Raw genomic sequence first — 27,968 nt, 5'->3', positions numbered from 1 at the left:
CCTGAGTCTGCATTCACTCTTACAAAACATGGCAGAAGTTTTCTTCCGAAACGCTTTTTACTTTTTGCACGCAGAACTTCTTCTTCAATTACAAATGAATACAAGGATGGAAGGAGAAAGCTTCATCATCATTATTCCAGCGGACGCAGACTGAGGGGGCTCTGCTCTACTGCTGATAATGTCCATTGCTCTTATCCTATGAACCCCAGGCACGGCAGCAGGCCGCTTCTATTAAGGTGATAGGAGCAGCGCTGCAATTCTGCTATACAGTGGACGAGGCTGCAGCTCCATGACAGTCTGCCGCCTTAAACATCATTAATTGGGTTATTTAGGACAACAGGTTTTCTTGTAATGCCCATGTTTACCTTAAAGGGATTGTCCAGTGAGTAGTAATTTACTTACCTGGTCTCAGGGATTCCTTATACTGGACCGGGGGGGTTACAGCGACTTCACCAATCTCTCTGGAGGGGAGGGGGGTGGAATACTGCTGCTTTGGATCACATGACGTCGCCGAAACTCCCAGGTCAATCAAAAGTGATCATCAGGACCAGGTAAGTCAATTAGTAATCCCTGGACAACCCCTGTGCATGCCAAAATCATTTTAATCCTTACTAATATTCTAAATGTGTTTAATTAAATAAATAATAAAATAAATAAAATATAATAATAATAATAATAATAATAATAATAAATAAAATAAAAGTTTATAAAAGTTTGTGTGTTTGGATGTTTGTTCCTCAATCACAGCCAAACGGCTGAATGGATTTTGAAGAAATTTCACACATACCTACATATTGCCCAGGAAGGAAACATAGGCTACTTCAGATGTTGCTCACTCTCCCGAAATCGCCACCATGACTGGCGAAAGTTGTCTACGGCTCCACTACAGGACCTGACATGACATCAGCGCAGGTCTTTCAACGGGCCTCCTATTGGTGCGCGGCGGTGTGTGGGCGGGCTGCAGGGACAGCAGAGCGGCCCATATGTTAGCGGCGATGTGTGGACGGGCCGCGTCAGCAAGTGCACACTGAGGAGCATGGTGGCTGCCCACATCTCCGGAGCACCGCTGTCAGGCCTGCTGGCTGAACATTGCCTGATCCCGGCTTACTATGCAGCTGCGCTAACAGCTGTGCGGCGGAGAACCGCACATCCCCGCGTACTGTGCAGCCGGAGAAGCAGATGTGTGGGACAGGAGCGCACATGCCGGCTGATGTTGTGGCCGCATCACACATACCTCCCCAGCATCTCTATGGTGAGTGCAGCGGGTGCAGGGAAGAAGGACTTGGAGGGTTCAGGGTTTGGGGGAAAAGGGGAAGTGTGAGGGGAGGAGGGAGGTTCAAGGGTAGGCCCACGGGGGGAGTGGGGTCGGGGGGGCCCCAGGGTAGTTTGTGTGTGTTGCACTGGCGGGGGCCATTGTTGCGTGCCGCAGAGGGGGCTGGCTGCTGCGAGTGGGCGGGAGTGGCGTCCACGGGTGCGCTACGGCTTTGAAACGGCCTCTGCACTGCCGCGCATGCGGAGGGAAAGAGGGCAGGTGCGCGGGGGAGGGTGGGGCCGCGCAGGAGGTGAGTTGCGCAGGGAGTGAAGGGGCTGCAGACAAAGTCGCAAGTAATGCTAGTTGTGAATAAGTCAAACAAAAAAGGTGGAAATTTTGCAAATGGCCTTGAAAAATACACTCCAGCCCCTATACAGAGCACATACTACAAAATAATCCACTCATTATACCCTCTATCTGAGGAGATGGGACTGACTGAAGAGATGGCAGGATCAGACTACATGCGGTATGTTTGTAGTCTGTTACCATGGTGATATCAGGCGACTTCAGAGCGGTAGACACAAATGTATCCATTTTAAGCATGGGCGGGGCCGGCTCACTTATTGGTTGATTTGGAGACACCGAAGGGGTTATATTAGCGAGTGCGGACAGTCAGATTCATCCCCACCAACATATATAATAGAGAAGAGGACGGGGGGGGAGGGGAGACTCTCTCAGCAACCAGGGTCTGTGTCACAACACCCGGGCCTACAGCAGTAATACATAGGGGTAAAGTATATCCCTAATGTTATTTCTTTTGCATTTGCAAAACAACAAAGAACTTTTTTTCGGCATCAAACAAAAAAAAATGCGGCCCATGTGAGCACCATAAATAAGACGGCTCTGCTACATCAAAGCCATTGCAGAAATATACGATCATCCTTCTAGGTGCGCGCCGCTTACTCTCGCCTGTACATAATAGTAGAACGCCGTGTTCTCGGATGAACCACGTCTGTTATTCTTGACAGCAAATTTACAGCGAGAGCTTTTTGTGTTATTAGTACAAATCGGGCGGTAATTGAAAGACATTACTAGCATTGGAGCCCGTTCAGTAAATGTATGGCGGCAACAAACAAGAAACTGAACATGGCGGCCCGACTCCCCATTAATAACGCGGGTTGGTGTTCCGTGCCGCCGATAAAGGTCACATTCTTTTTAGAATAAGCTTGTTGTTCCCGGGTCATTGATTCATAAATTGTGACATAAATCCTTATTGCCAGGGCTGGAGTGTTGGGACCAACCTGCTGTACATTGTCGTGGCGGTAGCGGAATATCGCCGCTATCGTTATACTTAAGTGCTGCGCTGGAAAGGAATGTTTTTAAGGGACGACTAGACTGAACTAGACAAAAAAAAGTGTATAAATTTTTTTTAAAATTTAAAAAAAAAAAAAAAAACCTTTTCACCTGTCCCCTGTCCTTAGTTCGATATATCACAATTAAAACAAAAACTATAAAAAAAAAATTATATATATATATATATATATATATATATATATATATATATATATGTATCTCAGGAGTTCGGCCTCGCTCCCTTCCTCTTCCTCACCGTCCTGCGGCTGGCTGTAAGACAACTGTCTGGAGCAGGAGCCTCCCTACTGTGCTGTGTCTGCCGTAGTGGAAAGGATCATTGACTGGTAACTAGCTTTTCAGTCTCATTTTATAGAGCATGAGAATCTAGACCGAAATGTCATGTACTTTAATTAAAAATGTGGCTGCTTTCTGCCTGAAAAACCTTTGTAAAGTTTCTGCCACTAGGTCTCTCACCACTAGCTAATTTGCTGTTACTAAAGAAGTCTGTCCATAGAGACACTCCATTGTCTTGCTTATCTCATTGAGTGTACAGGACAGACCTTTTCTCTCTGTACACAGTGAATGGAGAAGGGAGGGGTTGATTCTCCTCACAGTCTGCACGGACATGTCTGCAAATTACTGCTGCGTGGAAAAAGCTGAGGAGTCTGCAAATTTCACAAAATATAATGTAAGAAAAATCTATGTTCTTGTATCCATTTCTGGCTTCTCGAGTGGTTACAGATGGGATATTATTCACAGACAGCAAGTAGCTTTCCTGACTGTGCTCATATGTGTGTGTGCGTATATATATATATATATATATATATATATATATATATATATATATATATATATTTTTTTTTTTTTTTTTTTTTTTTTTTATATATTGTGTTTTATCTGCTTGGTTTTATGTATGTTCATGTATGTACAGTTCAGTGTTCCTGTATCTTATATACTATGGTCACTTGATCTTTTCTTAGTTATTTGTTTTCAACTGTACAGTTACTCCTGGCAAAATGGCAGAACAATGGATGGGGAGGGGGGGACTGCTCCTTACTGTACAGCCCCCTGGAAGAGCCATAATTAATGAATTAGCAGCAGAAAACCTGACAGGACACCATTTATGAAGACCTATACAGTCAGAGAACGGACAGTCCGGTAAGACCCTGCACATAGTTATACTTTGCATGACAACACTGGTACCCTGTAAAAAGCAACTTCCCAAATTAAGGGATTGTTCAGGAAAAATTTAATATATTGCCTGTCCTTGGGATAATCCATAAATATCTGATTGGGGTGGGGGGGTAACAGGTGTCCCCACATGGATCAGCTGTACACAGAAGCTTCCAATGCTCATACTATACACAGAATAGACCTATCCAGCCCTGTATAGTAGCCGGGGGCCGTTACTGCAGCTCAGTCCCCATAAACAGAGCTCCATGCAGTGTATAGTATGGTTGTCAGAAGGGGCCTTGAATAGCGGATGTGGTGCAGATTCTGGCTGTAGGCTCCCCACCGATCAGACATTTAAGGCCTATCCTAAGGATAGGTTACAAATGAAAAATTCCAGAACAAATCCTTACGTTTTATCCACAGCATAGGGTATAACTTGCAGATCGGGGGAAGTTCCAATAGGGGAGTTTTGTCCCTTGTTATCAATGGTGATCATGCAACATAAGCAGCGCTCCATTCATATCAATGTGACTGCCAGAGTTCCCCTCTCTTTTGGTTACTCCGGCATTGAAATGCATTTAGAGGTGCACGTGCTACCTGACCATTGCTCCATTCAGAACAGAAGACGAAACTCTCCCATTCTCCTGATCGATGGGGGTCTAAGCAGACAGACCCCCACTAACCTGCAACTTATACCATGCACAACACACCCAGATGGGAAAATCCCCTTTAAGCCCTATCTGTCTGCTAAATCCCATCCCAGGTGCAGATGGATCTGATAAGAGTGTGATTAACCCTTTGTTCTCTGCAGGATTTCTACAAGACTATTCATATCATGATTAGAGATGAGCGAATACTATCAGTAACTCTAGTTTCGAATACCTCACTCCCATAGGAATGAATGGGAGCGGGCGAACTGCAAAGGGTTAAGCGCCGGTGCCGACCAGCCGCTCGCATTCACTCCTATGGAGCGAGGTATTCGAAACTGCAGTTTTGAATAGTATTTGCTCATTTCTAATCATCATGCAAGTTTAGGGTTCCTTTAAGTGAAAACTTTTTTCTTTCTTTTGAAGTCTGGGTAGACGCCTGCTGATTCTTGGAAAAAGAAAATAGAAAAAAATAAAATAGAGGCATTTCTAATGAGGAACCTGCTCCGAGAGTTCAGCAGAACCTCACACGTTACAATGACATTACAGAGAACTGCGCTGGAAGTTCAGAAGAGAGAACAATCAGGAATCCATGTCAGAAAATAAGTCACTTCTTTGTAAGTACAACTTATACGCCGTATACATTTAATAACTAGATTGTCTGCAGGCTAATGCACAGAATATCCCATAAACAGACCGGTCGGTAACACAGATACTATATTACAAGTCATATGATCCGATGTTATGGGCGTTCTACGCGTTTCTTCTCCTGCAAAGTGAAACTTCCAATGCAAAAAACCAGCCCAATATCCCCTGTGATGCCTGTAATACTGGAGCCTTCTTATGTTGTAGACTCCAGGGCCTGGTAGCAATGTTACCTCTGCACCCCCTACAGCTACATCCCCTGTCCGCCCCGTACACTGGAGATGTTCATCTGAGTAAATCTAAAGTGAAGAGCGCTGGGATAATACAGAAAAACGGCTTTCACGTGTTTCCAACCAAGAAAAAGTCATTTCATTCTAAAATGGCAAAGCGTTCTAGGAGTAAATGTGACAACAACGGAGAGGTTAGTGTGACCGGGAGGAGGACTCGGCGCAGATCCCTGATACTTGTCATTAGCTAGTGATAATGAAGTGATGATAGAACAAATGAAGAACATTACAGAGTCCCTGTATACACAAGGCTGTATATGGGAAAGGTGCAAAGGTTCTGCAACGCCACAGCCTACAAGGCGACCCTTATTGTGACTACATGTAAAAACATATTTCTACCATTTTATTTAGATATACTGTCTCTGTAGTATTCTCCATTCACAAGGCCTTAGTGGGACTTTCAGTCCCCTGTCAGACCCAGCGATCAGACACTTATTCCCTTGTCCTGTGGATAGGGGAGAAGTGTCCATATAGGGACAGTTCTTTTAAAGGGGCTCAATCAGCAAAATTATACTGCTAGAGCCCCACATATGTGTGAATAGCCTTTAAAAAGGCCATTCAGGCATTGCTAATGTTGTATTAATCTACCCTCCCCCCCCAGTTTTAAAATAATACCCTAAAAAGGAATATGATAATCATATCTTATCTTGCACGCTGGGCGGGCATGCACGATCCGACGTCATCTTTAGCCACGCCTACATCTTCTTTCTTCTTGCAGCGATGTCCTCGGCTCCCGTCTTCCTCGTCTTCTTCTTCCGGCGTCATTGCTTTTAATCTTGCACCGGCGCAGTAGCAGGGGATAGTATGCTCAGTTTCCCTGCTACTGCGCCAACACGGGATTGAAGATGAGTGAGATGGGACCCGAGGAGTAGTAGGGGAACAGTAGCAGGGGAACTGAGCATGCTCAGTATGTTCAGTTCCCCTGCTACTGCGCCGGATTACAAGCAATGACGCCGGAAGAAGAAGACGGGGAAAAAGGGGTCCCGAGGACATCGCTGCAAGAAGGAAGGAGATGTAGGCGTGGCTAAAGATGACATCGGACCCGTCGGACGGTGCACGCCCGCCCAGTTATCATCTACTTTTTTAGGGTATTATTTTAAATCAGGGGAGTAGTTTAATATGACATTAGCGATGCCTGAATGGCCTTTTTAAAGCCTATTCACACATATGTGGGGCTCTATCAGTGTAATTTTGCTGATAGAGCCCCTTTGATACTCAATTTATGATTATTATTATTATTATTGTTTATTTATATAGCACCATTAATACATTTGGGATGGGCATACCATGACAACTTGTATGCCTGGGGGGCCTTTGGACCACATTTCTGCCACATGGGGCCCCACCCTGCAAAGCTAATACAACAATGCAATGACTAAGGTCGAGAATTCCATCTGAAACCTGTCGGTGGCTGCCACTACTTTCCCCTCCATGAATACTTCGTTATATCGTGCGTTTACTGCATTAATAAAGTGGACGCCGTCTTGTTGACGAGCCCTGAAGGTTTCTCCATTCTGCATATACAACATACAGTATAGCCATACAAATGGAATGAGAGCCTGTAGGACCAGTCTATAGACTTCTATAGGTTTCTCTATACCTTACCTAGGAACAGGGGTGTCGTTACATCATTGGTGAGGTCATTGGGATCAGCTCCGGCTCGCAGCAGGATCTCTGAGCATCGAACACTCCCACGTTTCGCAGCGAGATGCAGCGCCGATTCTCCTTCAAAGGTTTTTGACTTTATGTAGTCTGTGGTCGGAGCTGTTGGAGTGAAATAATAGAATATTAGTGGACAGGGGGAACGTTTCACACTCTAGAATCAAAGTACAATTTTATTTTTTTTGGCGAGCAGCAGCTGAAGGGTATGGGATAATATCATGGTCATCTAACAGTGCGTCCGATTGTGAGGTCGCCATTCACTTCAATGAGGCTGTCGGAATTGTAATCATTGGCAACGCCCACAGCCCTATAGAAGACAATGGAGCGACGGTCATCCGAGCACACTGGCTCTCCCATTCACAAGGTTTTAGTGGGCTTTCATTCCTCTGCCCTGATCATTAGGGGACCCGGCCATAGGACACTTATCTGGTACAACTGTGACAAAGTGATCTGAAAAAAACGGAGCATTGCACTCCTCGGTATAAGACTACATTCACACGACCGTCTGCAAACGGATCCATATATATTTAAACAAACAAAAACAAAAAACACACATCTGCATTTCGTCAGTATGTCATCTGCAATCTTGCATGTTCCCCTACACTTGTCTGGGTCAGTCTGTGCTGTAAATAACAACCAGACCTGGTCCATATTTTTCAGATAATTTCTACAGCCCGGACACTCCTCAGTAAAGAGATGGGGCCATAGAGAGTAATGGCTCTGCATACTATCTGCAATGGCGGACAATATACTGAATAGACCCAGCATTGTGTGCATAAGGCCTAAGATCTCCCAGTCTCAGGTGCTCCAGACCACATTGCACATCATCAGTTGCACCCGGTGACTTTTTGTATGGCCTTAGTCTTGAGAAGGGATCAATGAACTGTTACTTTCCGTTTTCGTACCATCTTCTAACACTCTCTAAGGATACGTCCCAAGCACCATCTTACGTCGCTTACATGCAAATTGGTGGCCAAATAAGTAGACACCATGAAGTCGTGCTGCTCGATACACCTGATGAGAAGTGAAAGGGTACCCGGAAGCTGCAAATGGAGATTAAACGTTGCGATGTCTATCACTCCGACACTCCGAAGCAAAGCTCTATATACTGAGCAGCACATCGCAATTGTTTCATCAGGTTGCTTCATCTTAGAGAGAGTTACTGCAGAATATTTGGAACCTCTTTAGACTGAATCCCTTGTACAAATATCTGAACACTGCACCGAAGAGATCGTACTATGGTAAGAAGAAAAATATTAAAGGGATTCTACCAATAAAATCAAACTTTTTGTCGATCACACGTAGGAATAGTCTTAAGAAAGGCTATTCTTCTCCTCCTTTTAGATGTCTTCTCCGCGCCACCGTTTGGTAGAAATCCTGGTTTTCGTTAGTATGCAAATGAGCTCTCTCGCAGCACTGGGGCTGGGCCCAGCGATCAAACAGCACTGGGGGCGTCCCCAATGCTGCGAGAGAACTCTTCAGTGACACCTCCATCTTCTCCAGGAACAGCCTCTCTGCGCGTCTTCTTCCAAAGTTGGGTTCAAACTTATAGGCCTCGGGCAGAGATGACTGCGCATGCCCACAGGCCAAAAGAAAATGGCCGCTTTTCTTGTGACCGTGGGCATGTGCAGTCGGCTGTGCCCGAGGCCTAGAACTTTGAACCCAGCTCCGGAAGAAGATACGCAGAGAGAACGAAGATGACGGAGGCGTCGCTGGAGAGTTCTCTGGCAGCATTGGGCCCGCCCCCAGTGCTGCAAAAGAACTTATTAGCATACCGACGAAAACCGTGATTTCTACAGAACGGCGTCGCGGAGAAGACATCTAAAGGGAGGAGAAGAAGAGGCTTTCTTAAGGTTATTCCTACGTGAGAACGAGAAAAAATGTGAGTTTAATGGTAGAATCCCTTTAATCCGTCTACAGACTGAGGCGATCATGAGGGAACAAAGTAAACTAGACAAAGTTTAAGAAAGAACATGCCGACTATGACAATGGCGCACCATGAGAACAGGCTCACACAGAGGAGACTACGCGAGCGTCAGGAGCGCGTGTTACAAGCGTCTGTAATAACTTCTATACCTGACTTAATTAACAGCTGTAAACACTGCGCGGCGTCAGAAAAGGCGGCCTCGTGAATGGGCATCCATCCTCGGTTATCAGGCACATCCACGCTGCTTCCTTTCTTAATTAGCTTCCTCAAGGATTTTATATCACCTTTCCGAGCCGCGAGTCCGACAGTAGAACATCTATCAGTATACGCCTCGGAGAAATCCATTTCCACCTGTACAGAAGACAGAAGTTCAATAACCAGAATGGTAAAGCAGAGGAGCCAGTTAACTTTCCTTAACAATAACCTGCCGCAGCGAGAACAGCGGAGACCAGGAGGGATCTGACAGTCGCTGCCGTGTTGATGAAACAGGTGACTGCTTTGTATGGCGCAGTGCGGCCGGCGGACAGCGGTAATTACTCGCTGACAGATGGATCGGGGAGTTGGAAAAACCAGTAGAAGCCATTTACTACATGCAAGCAATGGAAGCAGCAGATTTATGGAACGGACCAGTCAGAGGTTAGAGCAGTGCAGCTGACCCTCTTCAAACTCGCACATATGGCACTTTAGCTGCAGTTGGATGCTGATTTAATGCAGATTTTGCTGTGGATTTCACGCTGTCCAGTTATGCCCACGTATCAGCTTTGACTGTACACGCCCAGATGCCGAAAATAGCAATGGCATTCGTTTTGGCACCGATATCTGCCCACTGTCAGACCCCCTTACAGCATAGTGCAGGGGTAGGGAACATACGGCTCTCCAGCTGTTGCGAAACTACAACTCCCAGCATGCATACTTACTCTGCTGTTCTTGTAACTCCCATGGAAGTGAATGGAGCATGCTGGGAGTTGTAGTTTCACAGCAGCTGGAGATCCAAGGTTCCCTACCCCTGGTATAGAGAGAAACGGCCCCCTGACAGTTCAATAGGCAAGAGTACTGTCCTCTCGGGGGTGAGGGTGATAACGCCCACCCCATCTGATAGTGTATACTAATAGCACTGGGGTGTATAATGGGAGAGCTGTGGTATATAATACAGCCAACCTGCAGAATGAGGAGCGATATCAGTGATGAAACTAATGGCAATGATATCTCTGGCACCCGGGCACACACTGGCACTGAACTCAGCGCACTCTCAGATATCTAGCGGTATATAATACCGTCAGTGACAGAGGACGGGAATCATCTCCTTTAAAGGAGTCGTCCAGTTTCAGCAAATACCGGATATTGGTTTTATAATGAAAGGTTCCAGCAGACTTTCTGTAGCAATTCCTCAGTTTTCTAACATTCATTGTGAGGATCCATTCACACGGAGTAAACGCGCGCTCATTTTGGCAAAATACACATGTAAAGAATATACCTGTATAAATAAGACTCCCAGTGACTTCAATGACATTTTTCTTACACGTGTAAAAAAAAACACGACAAAAAAACACGTCAAAATACAGGTGTAACATGTCACTGAAGTCAATGGGAGTTTGTTTGTTTTTTGGAGGTTTTTTTGAGTCTCCACCTATTACCCTATAGGGACTGAAGAGACCCCACAGTATAATAATAGATGTTTCAATTCGGACGGGTTTGGTCCAAACTGCAGGTGGCACCTCACGAATATTGTAATAACCGACGTCAACAAAATCAAAGCAAAAAAAAATATGAAAAGGATCTTGTTATGCTGGAAATCCTGCAAATGGCTTTATCATGGCTAGTTACAGCATTGGAGGAATCTTGTTGTGATAATGTCACGTGACATCCCCTTAAAGTTTCCAGTATGGATGGCCTAGCATTGGGATAGGTCATCAATATTAGATCGGCAGGGGACCGACACCCAGGACACACGCGGATCAGCTGTACCGAGACAGCGCAGCTCCACTGAAGGGAATGGGACAGCGCTAGAGTGCCTATATCTGTCTACAGTATCTATAACCGCCACTACAGTACCTATATCTGTCACTACAATATATATGACCATCAGTACAGTACCTATATCTGTGACTACAGTACCTATATCTGTGACTACAGTACCTATATCTGTCACTACAGTATCTATATCCACCACTACAGTATCTATAACCGCCACTACAGATTATACAGTGAGTGAGCAGTGTGGCCCCTGGCTTGTCATACTGTCTCAGTACAGCTGATCTGCAGGGGCCCCACAGATTCGCCATCTATAGCAGAAGCGGGATAACCTGATTCTGTCTATGCAGCAAATTTAGAATTCTGGACCCTAAAAATGAAGCTCCAACTCCTATAAAAACATCAAGAGACAAATCATTACGAGGAATCCGGGATCCATCTGGATGTGTGAGAGCGCTGGGATTATAGCGGCCGCACGTATAGAATGTATACCATTATGCCGCCATGTATACCGCCATCTATCGCTTCTGGCGGATCTGCAGAGGGAGGAGGGACAAGTGTTATTGGGGTTGTGCCAAGCTTTGGGGTTCTCCTTTATTCCAGTGATGGTCTAGCTTTATGACCCGGGTGCCATGTACTGTATGTGCGGTTTACAGGTTCCCTATAACCCCAATGCACACTGGTGGCCCCTATACAGTCACATTAGCACGTCAGTAACACCTACAACAGGTAACCTTACACATAGAAGCCAGAATCTCAGCATTCAGAAAACCGCACACATCTCCAGGTGTGAACTATGACCTGTACCCGCCGGCCTATGACGTCACGGCTACCTGCTCATTCGCTCTCCCGCGCTGTTTTTCCTTCCGCGGCTCCTTACCTCACGTGACACAAACAAACCACGCCCGTTCATGACGTCATCCACTTAAACGCCTTTTCACTCCATCCCGTTGAACGGCCGCCCTCATGTCACTCCTTCACATCTCTCTCCCGACCCACAGCCCGCGCTGTTCATTGTCACTAAGCAATAAAGCTCGTTCAAGCGGTTTCTGGCGCAGCGTCACCATGACGTCGCACTACATTTCCCGTTAGGCTTTGCGGTGCGGTGCCATTGGATGGAGAGCAGGGTGGGCGGGGTTTGATGACAGCTGAGCTGTGCAGCTCCGCCCACATTCGCCGGCCGGCACAGGAGACCGCGGGTGGATTGTCGCCTGTCACCATCATGTGGGTGTTCGGTTACGGCTCCCTGATCTGGAAGGTGGACTTCCCGTACGAGGAGAAGCTGGTGGGCTACATCACGTGTTACAGCAGGAGGTTCTGGCAGGGCAGCACTGACCACCGGGGGGTCCCGGGCAAGGTGAGTCCTCCCTAGTCAGCAGGGTCACAGGGGCCATTGTCACCGTGACCCTGCCTGCTCTCTGCTGCCCCATAGGCTGCTCATGTACGTCTGACGTGATTACTACACAGCTGCACATAGCCACAGGCAGCTAGCCCACTTCAGGTGACAGGTAGCCCACATCTGGTGACAGCTAGCCCGCATCAGGTGATAGGTAGCCCACATCAGGTGACAGCTAGCCCACATCAGGTACAGCTAGCCCGCATCAGGTACAGCTAGCCCGCATCAGGTGATAGCTAGCCCACTTCAGGTGACAGCTAGCCCACTTCAGGTGACAGGTAGCCCACATCAGGGGACAGCTAGCCCGCATCAAGTGACAGCTAGCCCACATCAGGTACAGCTAGCCCGCATCAGGTACAGCTAGCCCGCATCAGGTACAGCTAGCCCGCATCAGGTGATAGCTAGCCCACTTCAGGTGACAGGTAGCCCTCATCAGGTGACAGCTAGCCCGCATCAGGTACAGCTAGCCCGCATCAGGTGATAGCTAGCCCACTTCAGGTGACAGGTAGCCCTCATCAGGTGACAGCTAGCCCACATCAGGTGACAGCTAGCCCACATCAGGGGACAGGTAGCCCACATCAGGTGACAGCTAGCCCGCATCAGGTGACAGCTAGCCCGCATCAGGTGACAGCTAGCCCACATCAGGTACAGCTAGCCCGCATCAGGTGACAGCTAGCCCACATCAGGTACAGCTAGCCCGCATCAGGTGACAGCTAGCCCACATCAGGTACAGCTAGCCCGCATCAGGTACAGCTAGCCCGCATCAGGTGATAGCTAGCCCACTTCAGGTGACAGGTAGCCCTCATCAGGTGACAGCTAGCCCACATCAGGTGACAGCTAGCCCACATCAGGGGACAGGTAGCCCACATCAGGTGACAGGTAGCCCACATCAGGGGACAGGTAGCCCACATCAGGGGACAGGTAGCCCACATCAGGGGACAGGTAGCCCGCATCAGGTGACAGCTAGCCCGCATCAGGTGACAGCTAGCCCGCATCAGGGGACAGGTAGCCCACATCAGCTGACAGCTAGCCCACATCAGGGGACAGGTAGCCCACATCAGCTGACAGCTAGCCCACATCAGGGGACAGCTAGCCCACATCAGCTAACAGGTAGCCCTCATCACGTGACAGCTAGCCCGCATCAGGTGACAGCTAGCCCTCATCAGGTAACAGCTAGCCCACATCAGGTAACAGCTAGCCCACATCAGGTAACAGCTAGCCCACAACAGATGACAGCTGCCCATAGTCGGTGACAGCTGATGTGGGCTAGCTGTGTCACTCCCCTCTCCTGGGCTTGGTTCTCTTCGGACCTCCTGAATAATGCCAGAGTCCACTAAGGCCAGTGATCATGTGACAATGTGATGCGACCACTTGGGTCATGTGACGTCCTCACGTTTGTGTCTTTGCGTTACTTTGGCTGGTGACCGCTGAGCCCCAATCACTGGTCCGTTACGTCATATCTACAATATCTTGTGCTATACGTTTTCCTGCAAACGAAGAATGATTCAGCAGAACTGGTCAGGCAGCTCTGTGCAGAAACGGTCCCAAGCCAACAGAAAGTCCATTTGTGACCAGTGCTCCCATTGAGACCTGACTGCTTATACTATATAGCTGTGCGCGGAGCGCTGCACAAGTCCACATGACCCCCCCCCCCCCCCCCTTAGGTTCTGTGTGTGCTGCCATAAGGTGTCTCTTCAAAAACTCGTGATCATGTTCTGTGTCACAATGCAGAATAGTAGCCCAGGCGGGTCTCGTGCGGGTCCACAGATTCCTATTAGCGTGGTCTTTCCATGTGACATAAGGCTGTGCCCATAAGTCCAGGTTCACACTTTGCATTTTTGCTGCCTGCAGAGACTTTATGAATCTTCTCTCCTTCTAGGGGCCTCCGACTATAAACACGGATTCCCTATCCATAGAATAGAGACTGCGTCTGATCACTAAGGTCGTCCCGCCATCAGCTTCCACTGCGACCACGAGAACATATCAGTGACGCAGTTCTGGCTACCATGGATGGCGACCTCCAGAACAGAGTGGTGGCCGAGCTCGCCCCCTACCGCTCTATTAATATTGGGCACTTGTAACCCTTCATTCTCCTGATCATTCAGAATCCCAGCAGGGCTATAGAGTCAGAGCTGGGACCAATTAGTGTAATTAGTTGTATAATTAGTTATATATTTACTTATTTTTAGAAATTCAATCACTGGAATTTTGCATGAATTAGAGGTCTGACACCTTTAGGGGCGTCCTCACTTGCGCCCGTGTCCGTCCATAGGGTTTCCATTCTAATCCTCGGAAAATCTGCCTAGGTGACGGCTTCCTGATGGTCAGTTTTAAAACCCATTGATTTGAAAGCAAACCGCCAGAGTCCGTGTGCAGCCTCTCCGCCATGAAACCGTTTCTTTTGCACAGACAGAAGGTACTGCATCATCAGCTGATGGTATACAGTGCACCCTCCATACTCCTAGTGCTGTATACTGTGTACTAACTGTGTGCGGTTACTCTCCCCGATTCAGTTCAATGAGACTGAGCGTCATTTACCAGACCACAGTGCAGGCTGCTATACTGAGCTGGGGCTAGTTCTGGTGAATGCAATGAGCTGATCAGCGTGGGGGCTAGTAATCAGCTGTAATACACGTTACACATATATACTCATGATCTGTGATGTAGGCTCACTCTACCCTGCACCGCCACTTTTATAGAGTTTTTTTCTCAGTTAAGCTTTGGGATTTTTGGATTGCATTCTGTAGGGGACACCGGTATGAAGGATGACAGCAGAGGGGCCATTGCAAGAACAGTATAGCGAGCCATTCATCTGCAAAATCTTCTCATAAATCATCCCTATGTCTCTCAGTGCCCCCTCTTACCCTCTGCTCCCCCCAGGTAGTAGCACATATCACATGTTAGCCCCAAGCAGGGGTATCTACAGGAGTATACACCCCCATAGAGACCCTTGTGTTGCTGTACGTCTGGATGTATGGGACCTTGCATTAAGCTATTGCAGCAAGCTATCAGGATAGGAAAGGTTTGCATCGGAAACCTCCAAGGGAAACCACAATGGCCGCCCCTACTCAATGATGAATAGCAATCGCTGGGTGCACGCTTACACGTGGAAGACTGCCTATGACTGAGTAAGACCGCCCACTGGACTCCTAAACCCTAGAACACTTGGCCCCTCTTCCCCCGCCCAGGAGGGTATACTTGGCTGTATCACATGCACAGATTCTTAGCTCCGCTTTAGGGGGACATCGTATATAGTATACATTTAGAAAGCCGATTTCTCTTCTATAGAGGAACATCCGGTAACCAAATAACTTTGTCTTTTTTTTCCCTTTTAGCCTGGAAGAGTCGTCACCCTTGTGGAAGATCCGGAGGTGAATATACGAATATACTGCGCTCTATATGTGACCCCTGTACATGTTATTGTAGAATTATGACCCTGTACACTAAGGAATGGTTACTACAGGTTACACCATTAGGATTGTATCCACATAGGCCTCATTATATTACATGGGGTCGTGTATGGCGGTATATGGTATATGGCGGTATATATTCAGGGCTTCTAGGATCCATTCCTTTAGGTTAAGGCCCCACTGAGCAGGCCGCTACAAAAAAGCGCTGCAGGAAAAACCATGGCGGAAACGCGTGGCAGGTTTTCCCATAAGGTTCATAGAGGTTTCCTCTGCGAACTTTCTGATTCAATTCTACCTATAGGGAAACCACCGGCATTATCATCGCTCGAATTGACTTGCTGCAACGTATTTGGAAATCGCAGCGTTTCTGCTTCGGGTATTTCTCTGCAGCGTGTGGATGGGATTCGCTGGATCCTGAAAATGCTGCAATATTTTTTTCTATCTCAACATATTTTGTCAAAATCAGAGGCCAACAGAGCTGTAATCTGGGTCTAGCAGTCCAGGAGTGCTGAGCTAGGACAGGGTTACACAGCGGCTTTGGCCGTCACAGTTGCAGCACTCCTTGGGTTACAATCCGACTCCAGACACAGCGATCTTTGGCTGCAGGATGGGAGTAACGTCTAAATTCATCAAAATAGGGCTGTACAGCATGGTCCCATAAACGTGTCTACACATATTACCTAAAAGGTTTTTTGGCATCCTTCTAGCCACGTCTTAAGCTCTCCCCACTTCCAGGAGCAGCGGCGTCACATAGCAAACATCTGTGAGCATTAGCAATCGTGTAATACCGGAACATATATGTACCATTCTCCTAGATACAAATTTAGACATGGGTGTAAGGGCAGGCAGTGCCTGCAGAATATTGCTCCATTCACTCCTATGGGGCTACTGGCACTGCCTTGTAAATGTTCTATCATTAAAATCAAATTTTTTCTTGATCACACGTAGGAATAGCCTTAAGAACGTCTAATCTTCTCCTACCTTTAGATGTCTTCTCTGCGCTGCCTTTCGGCAGAAATCCCGTTTTTTTGTTGGTATGCAAATGAGTTCTCTCGCAGCACTGAGGGCGGTCCCCAGCGCTCAAACAGCATCGGGGGTGTCCCCAATGCTGCGAGAGAACTCTCTCCAGCGCCGCCTCCATCATCTTCAGGAACGGCCTCTCTTCACTTCTTCTTCTGGAGCTGGGTTCAAACTTCTACACATGCACAGTCAACTCTGCCATCGAGACTCGGGCAGAGCCATATTTTTGTGGCCACTTACCCCAGCTTACTGTCTAAGCAGCCACAAGAAAATGGCCGCTTACACCAGATGGGCGTGCATAGTCGGCTCTGCCTGAGGCCCGATGGCAGAGCCGACTGCGCATGCGTAGAAGTTGGAACCCAGCTCCAGTAGAAGAAGTGAAGAGAGGCCGTTCCTGAAGAAGATGGAGGCGGTGCTGGAGAGTTCTCCCGAAGCATTGGGGACGCCCCCAGTGCTGTTTGATCGCTGGGGCCCACCCCCAGTGCTGTGAGAGAACTCATTTGCATATAGACAAAAAAAACGGGATTTCTACCGAACGGTGGCGCAGACAAGGCATCTAAAGGTAGGAGAAGAATAGACTTTCTTAAGGCTTTCCTACGTGTGATGTAAAAATGTGATTTTAATGATAGAATCCCTTTAAAGGAGCAACGGTTACACAAGTGCACTGGTGCTCCATTCATAAGGAGGCCTTAGGGGGGCCCGGACATTTGGCCCGCAGCAATCAGACAATTATCTTTTGTCTCATCAGACCCCAGAGTATAATAAGCAGAGGCCCGGGGAAGTGATGAAACATAGAAATGGGTGTTCCTCTCCTGGGCTCCGGCGTGTCTCCCCGCTGACGTCAGGGATTGCCGAGGCCTGTGATTGTAAAGCTTTACCCAACCCTTAGTCATACTGTAAACAGGGTGAAGTTTAGAAGGGCCTGCGCTTATTATATTCCGGACTCTCTCTCCAGACTATAGTAATAGTAATTTCAGTTTTTTCTCCAGTACTTGCAGACAACAAACCCCATTATAGTCAGTGGGGTCGGCCGGGCTCCGTTTGTGTCCGCTGCGTTAGCTGTCTGTTGTTCTGGATGAGAAAAATGGGGACCCCATTATAGTCAGTGGGATCGGGCTCTGTATGTGTCTTCCTGCAGACCAGAACAACAACCCCCCCCCCCATCCCCCTGGCGCTGATGTGAATGTGGCCTCACTATGTTACGACATATACCGCCAATGCAATTCCATACACTATACGATGCTACACAACCCTTTATGCCGCTTTATTCTGTATATTAGATATTAGAATTATCATGATATATAGCTTTCAGTGAACATTGTAATATTTTTACTCATTGGCTAAGGAGAGTGGATTAATATGTGTCGGCTTGTGCAATGATCAGGATAGTGATGTGTATATATATATATATATACTGTTCTATATGGAGGCACCGGAGCCGTACAGTGCACTAGCCCTTATTATTATTCATACATACAGTACAGATGGCTCCCTGATCTAGTCATACGTGTGTGCTCTGTACAGGGATAACCTGTATATATATATGTGTACAGAGCGGCGGTGGTCCGGTACGAGGGTCCGGGGATAATAGCAGCTGCAATGTAATGGTGTCACGATGTGCCAGTAATAGATAAACATCCGCACGCAGCCGGGGGATTGTTATTTTCGGCTGGTTGTTCTGTCACCTTCTGTCCTTATCACACCATTACCCCTCCCCTATGGCCTGTGTGGTGTCAGGGTTTGTTTATTCAGATATTAAGCCCCAATTGTCATGAACGAGCCGCTGTCAGGCTGCGCCTCCGCGAATTTGGTTATAGATTTTTGATTTGTATATTTTAGTTGGAACACAAATGAAGTGAATTCCTATAGGCCGTATGTACAATGTATAGTGAATATCTATAGGCCGTATATACAATGTATAGTGAATATCTATAGGCCGTATATACGATGTATAGTGAATATCTATAGGCCGTATATACAATGTATAGTGAATATCTATAGGCCGTATATAGGATGTATAGTGAATATCTATAGGCCGTATATACGATGTATAGTGAATTCCTATAGGCCGTATATACAATGTATAGTGAATTCCTATAGGCCGTATATACAATGTATAGTGAATATCTATAGGCCGTATATACAATGTATAGTGAATATCTATAGGCCGTATATAGGATGTATAGTGAATATCTATAGGCCGTATATACGATGTATAGTGAATATCTATAGGCCGTATATACGATGTATAGTGAATATCTATAGGCTATATATACGATGTATAGTTAATATCTCTAGGCCGTATATACAATGTATAGTGAATATCTCTAGGCCGTATATACAATGTATAGTGAATATTTATAGGCCGTATATACGATGTATAGTGAATATTTATAGGCCGTATATACGATGTATAGTGAATATTTATAGGCCGTATATACGATGTATAGTGAATATCTATAGGCCGTATATACACCTGTATAGTGAATATCTATAGGCCGTATATACCATGTATAGTGAATATCTATAGGCCGTATATACAACTGTATAGTGAATATCTATAGGCCGTATATAGGATGTATAGTGAATATCTATAGGCCGTATATACGATGTATAGTGAATATCTATAGGCCGTATATACGATGTATAGTGAATATCTATAGGCCGTATATACACCTGTATAGTGAATATCTATAGGCCGTATATACCATGTATAGTGAATATCTATAGGCCGTATATACAACTGTATAGTGAATATCTATAGGCCGTATATAGGATGTATAGTGAATATCTATAGGCCGTATATAGGATGTATAGTGAATATCTATAGGCCGTATATACGATGTATAGTGAATATCTATAGGCCGTATATACGATGTATAGTGAATATCTATAGGCCGTATATACAACTGTATAGTGAATATCTATAGGCCGTATATACAATGTATAGTGAATATCTATAGGCCGTATATAGGATGTATAGTGAATATCTATAGGCCGTATATACGATGTATAGTGAATATCTATAGGCCGTATATACGATGTATAGTGAATATCTATAGGCCGTATATACACCTGTATAGTGACTATCTATAGGCCGTATATACCATGTATAGTGAATATCTATAGGCTGTATATACGATGTATAGTGAATATTTATAGGCCGTATATACAATGTATAGTGAATATCTATAGGCCGTATATACGATGTATAGTGAATATTTATAGGCCGTATATACGATGTATAGTGAATATCTATAGGCCGTATATACGATGTATAGTGAATATCTATAGGCCGTATATACAACTGTATAGTGAATATCTCTAGGCCGTATATACAATGTATAGTGAATATCTATAGGCCGTATATACGATGTATAGTGAATATCTATAGGCCGTATATACGATGTATAGTGAATATCTATAGGCTGTATATACGATGTATAGTGAATATCTCTAGGCCGTATATACGATGTATAGTGAATATCTATAGGCCGTATATACGATGTATAGTGAATATCTATAGGCCGTATATACAATGTATAGTGAATATCTATAGGCCGTATATAGGATGTATAGTGAATATCTATAGGCCGTATATACGATGTATAGTGAATATCTATAGGCCGTATATACGATGTATAGTGAATATCTCTAGGCCGTATATACGATGTATAGTGAATATCTATAGGCCGTATATACGATGTATAGTGAATATCTATAGGCCGTATATACGATGTATAGTGAATATCTATAGGCCGTATATACGATGTATAGTGAATATCTATAGGCCGTATATACGATGTATAGTGAATATCTATAGACCGTATATACAACTGTATAGTGAATATCTATAGGCCGTATATACGATGTATAGTGAATATCTATAGACCGTATATACAACTGTATAGTGAATATCTATAGGCCGTATATACAATGTATAGTGAATATCTATAGGCCGTATATACCATGTATAGTGAATATCTATAGGCCGTATATACGATGTATAGTGAATATCTATAGGCCGTATATACAACTGTATAGTGAATATCTACACTCACCGGCCACTTTATTAGGTACACCATGCTAGTAACGGGTTGGACCCCCTTTTGCCTTCAGAACTGCCTCAATTCTTCGTGGCATAGATACAACAAGGTGCTGGAAGCATTTCTCAGAGATTTTGGTCCATATTGACATGATGGCATCACACAGTTGCAGTCGCAGATTTGTCGGCTGCACATCCATGATGCGAATCTCCCGTTCCACCACATCCCAAAGATGCTCCTCTATTGGATTGAGATCTGGTGACTGTGGAGGCCATTGGAGTACAGTGAACTCATTGTCATGTTCAAGAAACCAGTCTGAGATGATTCCAGCTTTATGACATGGCATTGCATTATCCTGCTGAAAGTAGCCATCAGATGTTGGGTACATTGTGGTCATAAAGGGATGGACATGGTCAGCAGCAATACTCAGGTAGGCTTTGGCGTTGCAACGATGCTCAATTGGTACCAAGGGGCCCAAAGAGTGCCAAGAAAATATTCCCCACACCATGACACCACCACCACCAGCCTGAACCGTTACCGATACAAGGCAGGATGGATCCATGCTTTCATGTTGTTGACGCCAAATTCTGACCCTACCGTCCGAATGTCGCAGCAGAAATCGAGACTCATCAGACCAGGCAATGTTTTTCCAATCTTCAATTGTCCAATTTCGATGAGCTTGTGCAAATTGTAGCCTCAGTTTCCTGTTCTTAGCTGAAAGGAGTGGCCCCCGGTGTGGTCTTCTGCTGCTGTAGCCCATCTGCCTCAAAGTTGGACGTACTGTGCGGCGTTCAGAGATGCTCTTCTGGCTACCTTGGTTGTAACGGGTGGCTATTTGAGTCACTGTTGCCTTTCTATCAGCTCGAACCAGTCTGGCCATTCTCCTCTGACCTCTGGCATCAACAACGCATTTCCGCCCCCCACAGAACTGCCGCTCACTGGATGTTTTTTCTTTTTCGGACCATTCTCTGTAAACCCTAGAGATGGTTGTGCGTGAAAATCCCAGTAGATCAGCAGTTTCTGAAATACTCAGACCAGCCCTTCTGGCACCAACAACCATGCCACGTTCAAAGGCACTCAAATCACCTTTCTTCCCCCCCATACTGATGCTCGGTTTGAACTGCAGGAGATTGTCTTGACCATGTCTACATGCCTAAATGCACTGAGTTGCCGCCATGTGATTGGCTGATTAGAAATTAAGTGTTAACGAGCAGTTGGACAGGTGTACCTAATAAAGTGGCCGGTGAGTGTATAGGCCATATATACGATTGTATAGTGAATATCTATAGGCCGTATATACGATTATATAGTGAATATCTATAGGCCATATATACGATGGCATAGATATGTACAAGAGCAATCCTTTATACTGGATAATCTGACACGCTGGATTATTGGACGGTCATAGAGCAGTATATCACATTATATAGAAGGGTTATTAGATGATAAGCAGATCACAGAATAATCCCCTGCAGGAGCCCGAGTGGGCGGTGAGTGGTCGGTAAAGGCCCCCATACATATAAGAGACCTGTCTGTCCAATTTCTATATATTTTCCTTACACTATTAGGTGTATGGGGGGCCTCCTGACTCTTCCTGACAGATAATATCACGACAAGTGAAGCAATTCCCCCTTAGGCTGAGTTCAAATGGAGTTTTTTAGGCCAGACTCAGAATCCAAAAAACACCACCCGTTGACTTCAGTGGGAGCCGTTCACTTCTTTTCTCCGTAAGCGGTATTTTACTGCTTGCGAGAAAAAAGAAGCGCTCTGGCCGATCTTGACGCAGATTTTGCAGCGGAAACCGCCGCGGTATCCACATCAAGACAATCCCTCCAGACTAAGCCATTCAATTAGGCCTAATCCCGAGTGGAAAGCCACGACTGTCGTAAGCCGCAGCAGTTGGATTTTGGTTCGGATTGTGATGCGGCTACCCATTTTTTTTCCTGCTCTATCTTGCTGCGGATACCGTGGCTGAATCCGCCGCAGTGCGACACTCCCTCCCGACTAGGCCTATTTATTTGGGAGCGGAGTACTGCGACTAGATGCTGGTGCACTGGCACCCAGTCGCGGCTAGCCGTGGGAGGCGATTTTTGGAGCCGGATTCCGAAATGGCTGCCGTGTGAACTTACCCTTAAAGTTAGTAGGACTGAGCTGTAATACCGGACACAATCTGTGGAACACAACAAGGTTTTGTCTACTTTTGTACAACCAAATAAAGGGGATGGGCAGGATTTTATTTTTTCTTTCTATGTTGTAGAGATGTGATCGGTTGGGGGCTGACGGCTGTAGCCCCCGCACAGATGAGCTGCTGGAGGCCACTGATACCTCTACCTTATGGGCTTCAATGGGAACTGAGCTGCAGTTATAGCGCCCTGACGCTAGGCCATCTCATTCCTTACATTATAATGTGAACAACAGACACATTTCCCCTCTTTTTTTTTTTTTCTTACATTTTCTCAGATATTAAAATAATGGAAAAACCATGGAAAAATAAAGGGCTAGTTCACACGTGGGCAAAGGGGAGTTTTTTGACAGCAGATTTCGCTTCAAAATCAGCCCCTTTTAGCCTTACAACGGAGCCCTATGTGAACAGCTAGCTTTTTTTTCCCGCTAGTTATTTTTCAGCTAGCAGAAAAAAGAAGCGACATGACCTTTCTTCAGGCGTTTTCCACCTGAAGAAAGCTATAGAAGTGAATGGGAGGCAAAAACCGCGCATTTTTTTTCCGCTCGTTTTTTTGCAAAAACCCGCGCAGAAAAAAACTAAGCCAGGAGGTTTTTACGTGTGAACTAGCCCTTTTGGAAGCAGTTTTTACAAAAAAAAAAAAAGCTCCAAAAAAAGCTTGGCAAGGTCAAAAAAAAAGCCTCCTAATTAGGAAGCGGTTTTTTTCAGGACCAAAATAAGCCAGGAGGTTTTTACGTGTGAACTAGCCCAAAAACTGCTAGGGCTAGTTCACACAGGGACATGGAGGAGGATTTTGACAGCAGAATCCACGTCCTAATCCCCCTCCATACAATGTTAGTCTATGTAAAGAGAAAAAGAAGCCACATGACCTTTCTTCAGGCATTTTCCGAAGAAAGCAATAGAAGTGAATGGGAGGCGAAAACCACGCGTATTTTGCCGCGTGGTTTTTTGCAAAAATAAGCAACGGTTTTTTCAGCCCATTCACTTTACAGGAGGGGACAACAGCCTGGCTTTTTTTTTTAAAGCTGTTTTTACACAAAAAAAAAAAAAAAAAAATCTCCAAAAAAGCTTGGCAAGGTCCAAAAAAAGCCTCCTAATTAGGAAGCTTTTTTTTCCGGTGCCAAAATAAGCCGCACGTTATTTACATGTGAACTAACCCTAAGGGCTCGATCACATGGGGGCGGTGGGGCGGATTTTGACCATATTTTGACTTGGGGAGCCAAAACCCGCCTGCCACCCTCCCCCCCCCCACCCCTCCCCGGAGTCGGCTCAAATGAATAGGCCAACACCGGAGGTTGCGGCTGCCAGGTGGAATCCGCGGCTCAGCGATTCAGTTGCTGATAGCGGAAAAAAGAACGCTAGTGGTCTCCATAGACCACCATTGTAAAGGGGCGGATTATGACGTGGATTCCGCTGTCAAAATCCGCCTCTTTGGCCCCGTGTGAACTAGCTCTAAGGCTAAAGCCCCACATTGTGGAAATGCAGCATTTTTTTGTTGCAGATTTTGCTTTTGGAGACAACCCCTCTAAAATATAGATGACCCATACAATGTCTGTTATCAAACCTGGGGCTCAGTGGCAGCCATTGGCTGTCTATGGCCGGTATGTATAGAGTTAATGGTTTGCTTCCATTACAGGGCTGTGTTTGGGGTGTCGCCTACCGACTTCCAGAGGGAAAGGAAGAAGAAGTGAAGGCGTACCTTGACTTTCGAGAGAAGGGAGGCTACCGGACTACCACTGTTGTCTTTTACCCAAAGGATCCTTCGATAAAACCATTCAACGTCCTTCTGTATATCGGAACCTGCGATAACCCCAACTACCTCGGACCCGCGCCCCTAGAAGACATCGCCGAACAGATTTTTAATGCCGTCGGGCCTAGCGGGAAAAACACGGAATACCTGTTTGAACTTGCAAATTCACTCAGGAACCTTGTGCCGGAGGAGGCGGACGAGCACCTCTTCTCCTTAGAGAAGCTAGTCAGGGAACTTTTAGAGAGACGCCAAAATCTAAATTGTATATAAATTTTATTTTACCCCCTAGGAATGGAGAGACGAACACGACGTGTCCTGGAGTTATTTCTGCTTTTATTGGGATATTTTATGTGCAATTGTTTTAGTGCTTTCTCCAATGAACTATAGGCCTTTTATAGGATAGCATTTATTAAAGGGTTAACCATGAACACTATTTATCTACACACAGGGATGACGTCTTATTGGTCGGGGGCCGACCTCTGCGCCCCGGGCCCATCATAGGAACAAGGGTCCCTGAGTTCCTGACGCCGATGCTGGCGCACACAAGTGATCACTGCTCCGTTCACTTAGGGACTTATTAAGATTGGGGTTTTCCATGTCAGTCTTAAAGTCCCCGACTAGTCGAAGGCCGTGACCAAATTATTAAGAGGTCCCGTCCTTGTAATAAATTAGACGTACGAGAGAATGGAAATCTGTACCAGTCAGGAACTGGCGTGGACTCTCTATCCCGGTTCCACCATAAAGTGGCCCAAGAAAGGCCCAAAGATGCCCCAGAAACTGGCATATAAGGGTTAATAAATCCCCCAATGTACACTATGTTATCTGCCGCCTAGACGTGAATGGAGCGGCGGTCACTCGTGCACAGTACTGGTCCATTCACACAGGGGCCCCCAGTTCTTATGGATGTCCCGGTACTCGATCCCCCAGCGATCATACGTGTATCCTGTGGATAGAGGTGATAAATGTTGTTCATGGGCCCTTTAAGACCTAATACTAGAAATGTAGCGACTATCTTAATAAGCAAGTATAAAGTACAATGGTGTCACAGGCTGCACAATAATGGGACTGGCAGAAGGTTTTGGTGCACAAAACCAACAGCGGTTGTGTCCTAAACCTTCCTATACAAAGTCTATCCACCCCTGGGGTGACCAGGTGAGGAGACTGCGGTGCTTTGGGTGTATGTGCCCGTATACATCAGCTTTACTGCGCATGCGCTTGACATCAGTAAACGGCCCCGTGCACCAGGAGGACCAGAGAGGTGCAATAAGAGCTTCTAAATGATAGGTGTTATCTAAATACACCCGGGGCCCACAGAGCCATCATAGAAAGGTTTGGGACACTAAACCACTGGTGCATAAAGACATGCTGGTGGGTTAGTGCCCCAAAATCTGCTGCTACTTTAATGTAATGGGGTCCTCACTCGCCTACCACTCTTTACAAGGGATCTGAAGACCACCAGGCGCCTTAGAAGGTCCCAGACATGAAGGACTAGGCGATGCTTCATATGTAGACTCCATGGGGCCATGTACAGTGTGGCATTGGACGTGGCCACACTAAGTTACATTCGTGGCCTCCAGTTAATATATAGTCTGGGGTATATACTGTATATGTTAAATGGAGGCCACTTAGTATATCTTTCCCGTAATGTATACTGTTGTATGGAACAGCGCAGTCTACTTTTTTTTTGCTTTGCTATAACCCAGGTAACTTTGAGAGGCCGCAGAGCGACACTGGTGCAGGGTGACGGCTACGACCACATGACCTGGGGGTCAGAACTAGCCTGGAACCCCCCAGGTTTGCTTCCAAAAAACCCCGGAGTAAGTAAGTAGTCAAATAGAGAATAAATGATAGCCTGTAAGGTAAGAGATCCGTGGCTTATGGTCACTTTGTATTGTACAAGGTTCTATGGAGAGCGTTAGCTGATCCTCGCCTGTGCTGAGTAAAGCAGCTGCCCCTATAATAATATGCCGGGGTATTTGGGTGGGGGCTGCACTTCTCCTGCAAACCTCCATACAATGACAACTGACCGTTCTATCCAAGGAATGACTGAATTTACACTGACTCTATACTGCTACATAACGCAAGATGCTTGCAAATGAATGTGCTTTGTTGGTAAATCAGGTTTCCTTCCCAATCCATACCTCAGTCTGAAGGTGACGTTCATGTTTGAGGCGGACCTTTCATCATCTCCAAGACGTTACATCCTACAATAGGCTCCACCGATTCTGGTGCACTTGGAATTTTTTCTCTAGCCCTCACCGTTCCTGAGCAATCATTGCTCTCTATGGTCAGGTGGGCGGTCCTTGTCTCTCTGCTCCCGCCCAGGACCGCCCACCTGACCGTAGAGGCCAGGAGTGTGCTGAAAGTAATAGAAGTGATTGCTCAGGAACGGTGGGGGCGAGAGGGAAGATTCCAACTGAGCTGCAATCAGCGGAGCTTATTGAAGGAGTTGCAGTTGGTGAAATGTCTTCTCTAAGGAATCTTCCTTATCCATATAAGATATTCTTTTATCTCTGTTCCACCTTTCAGTCAAGTACGTGTTAAACCTTTGCATCCATCTTCCATAATCGCGCCGGCTTCACGTCAGCTCCGGTCCTTGGCACAGCGTAACATCACTTTCATTGTCTGTTCCTCACACCTTTATATTTGTACGTCAGTCAAGGAATAAACTGATTGTTCGGGATGGGAAATATTACCAACAAAGCGATAACAAATGGCTGAGCGGGAAGAAGAGACGGAACTGCTGCAATAACCGCCATGTCCGTAACTTCATTCTAGGATAATAAATTATTTCATCGTGAGCTCTATGATTTATTTCTTTGTTCCCTTTTCCAAAAATTTGGGTTTTATTCCAGAATTATTTTTGGACATTGCTTCAACATCGGCCCAGATTTGTGGTTATGATTCGACAATGGTACAAGCGCGGCCGTGTGACCATTCAGAGCAACGGAGTCCTCAGTGCTCCAAACTGCTCATTAGCATAAATTAATCTCTTGGCACAAATTTGCATGGGGTCAAAGGTGTTGCATTCTGGTGAACCTGACGTGTGTTGCTGGTTTCATGTGCTTCACCCTGATGACAGACTCTTTGTAAGGGTGCATGCACACGACGTAACGCGGCACTGATTCTTGCACAAGATGTAATGCAGCGCTGATTCTTGCACGATAACTCGCGTAAGGATCAGCGCTGCAAAACAGAATCCCATTGATATCAATGTGTTACGCGCGCTGGACGGGACCCATTGAAG

The 27,968-nt window shown here is 46.0% G+C and overlaps 2 protein-coding genes across 3 annotated transcripts in view; one reads left to right on the top strand and one right to left on the bottom strand.

The window, feature by feature from the left end:
* ASB3 (ankyrin repeat and SOCS box containing 3) overlaps nt 1-11,907 on the bottom strand; it is a 77,502-nt gene extending 65,595 nt beyond the window's left edge. Inside the window, exons 1-3 of one of the 2 annotated variants that reach the window (XM_075266981.1) lie at nt 11,798-11,907; nt 9,096-9,297; nt 6,963-7,121 (exon numbers count right to left, since the gene is read on the bottom strand). In XM_075266981.1, the coding sequence (XP_075123082.1) occupies nt 6,963-7,121; nt 9,096-9,297; nt 11,798-11,830 (394 nt within the window). In that variant the 5' untranslated portion in view covers nt 11,831-11,907. Of the gene's footprint in view, nt 1-6,962; nt 7,122-9,095; nt 9,298-11,750 lie in introns of both variants that reach the window. The other variant, XM_075266982.1, reaches the window with a different exon arrangement.
* Nucleotides 11,908-12,096: 189 nt separating this feature from the next.
* On the top strand, nt 12,097-27,486 carry CHAC2 (ChaC glutathione specific gamma-glutamylcyclotransferase 2). The gene is made up of 3 exons (XM_075266475.1): nt 12,097-12,274; nt 15,649-15,684; nt 24,608-27,486. Exons 1-3 carry the CDS (start codon nt 12,140-12,142, stop codon nt 24,989-24,991), a joined length of 555 nt encoding a protein of 184 aa, XP_075122576.1. The 5' UTR covers nt 12,097-12,139; the 3' UTR covers nt 24,992-27,486.
* Nucleotides 27,487-27,968: the final 482 nt, after the last annotated feature.

Source organism: Leptodactylus fuscus, chromosome 3 (assembly GCF_031893055.1).
Source record: "Leptodactylus fuscus isolate aLepFus1 chromosome 3, aLepFus1.hap2, whole genome shotgun sequence".
In the NCBI taxonomy this organism is placed as follows: Eukaryota; Metazoa; Chordata; class Amphibia; order Anura; family Leptodactylidae; genus Leptodactylus; species Leptodactylus fuscus.
This window is presented reverse-complemented; position numbering and strand designations above follow the sequence as displayed.

Excerpts from the sequence above, each read along its gene's own strand:
- CHAC2 (XM_075266475.1), top strand. The coding sequence starts at position 12,140 with ATGTGGGTGTTCGGTTACGGCTCCCTGATCTGGAAGGTGGACTTCCCG. Across the intron at positions 12,275-15,648 it reads ACCGGGGGGTCCCGGGCAAG|CCTGGAAGAGTCGTCACCCT; the intron begins GTGAGTCCTCCC and ends TTTCCCTTTTAG. Across the intron at positions 15,685-24,607 it reads CCCTTGTGGAAGATCCGGAG|GGCTGTGTTTGGGGTGTCGC; the intron begins GTGAATATACGA and ends CTTCCATTACAG.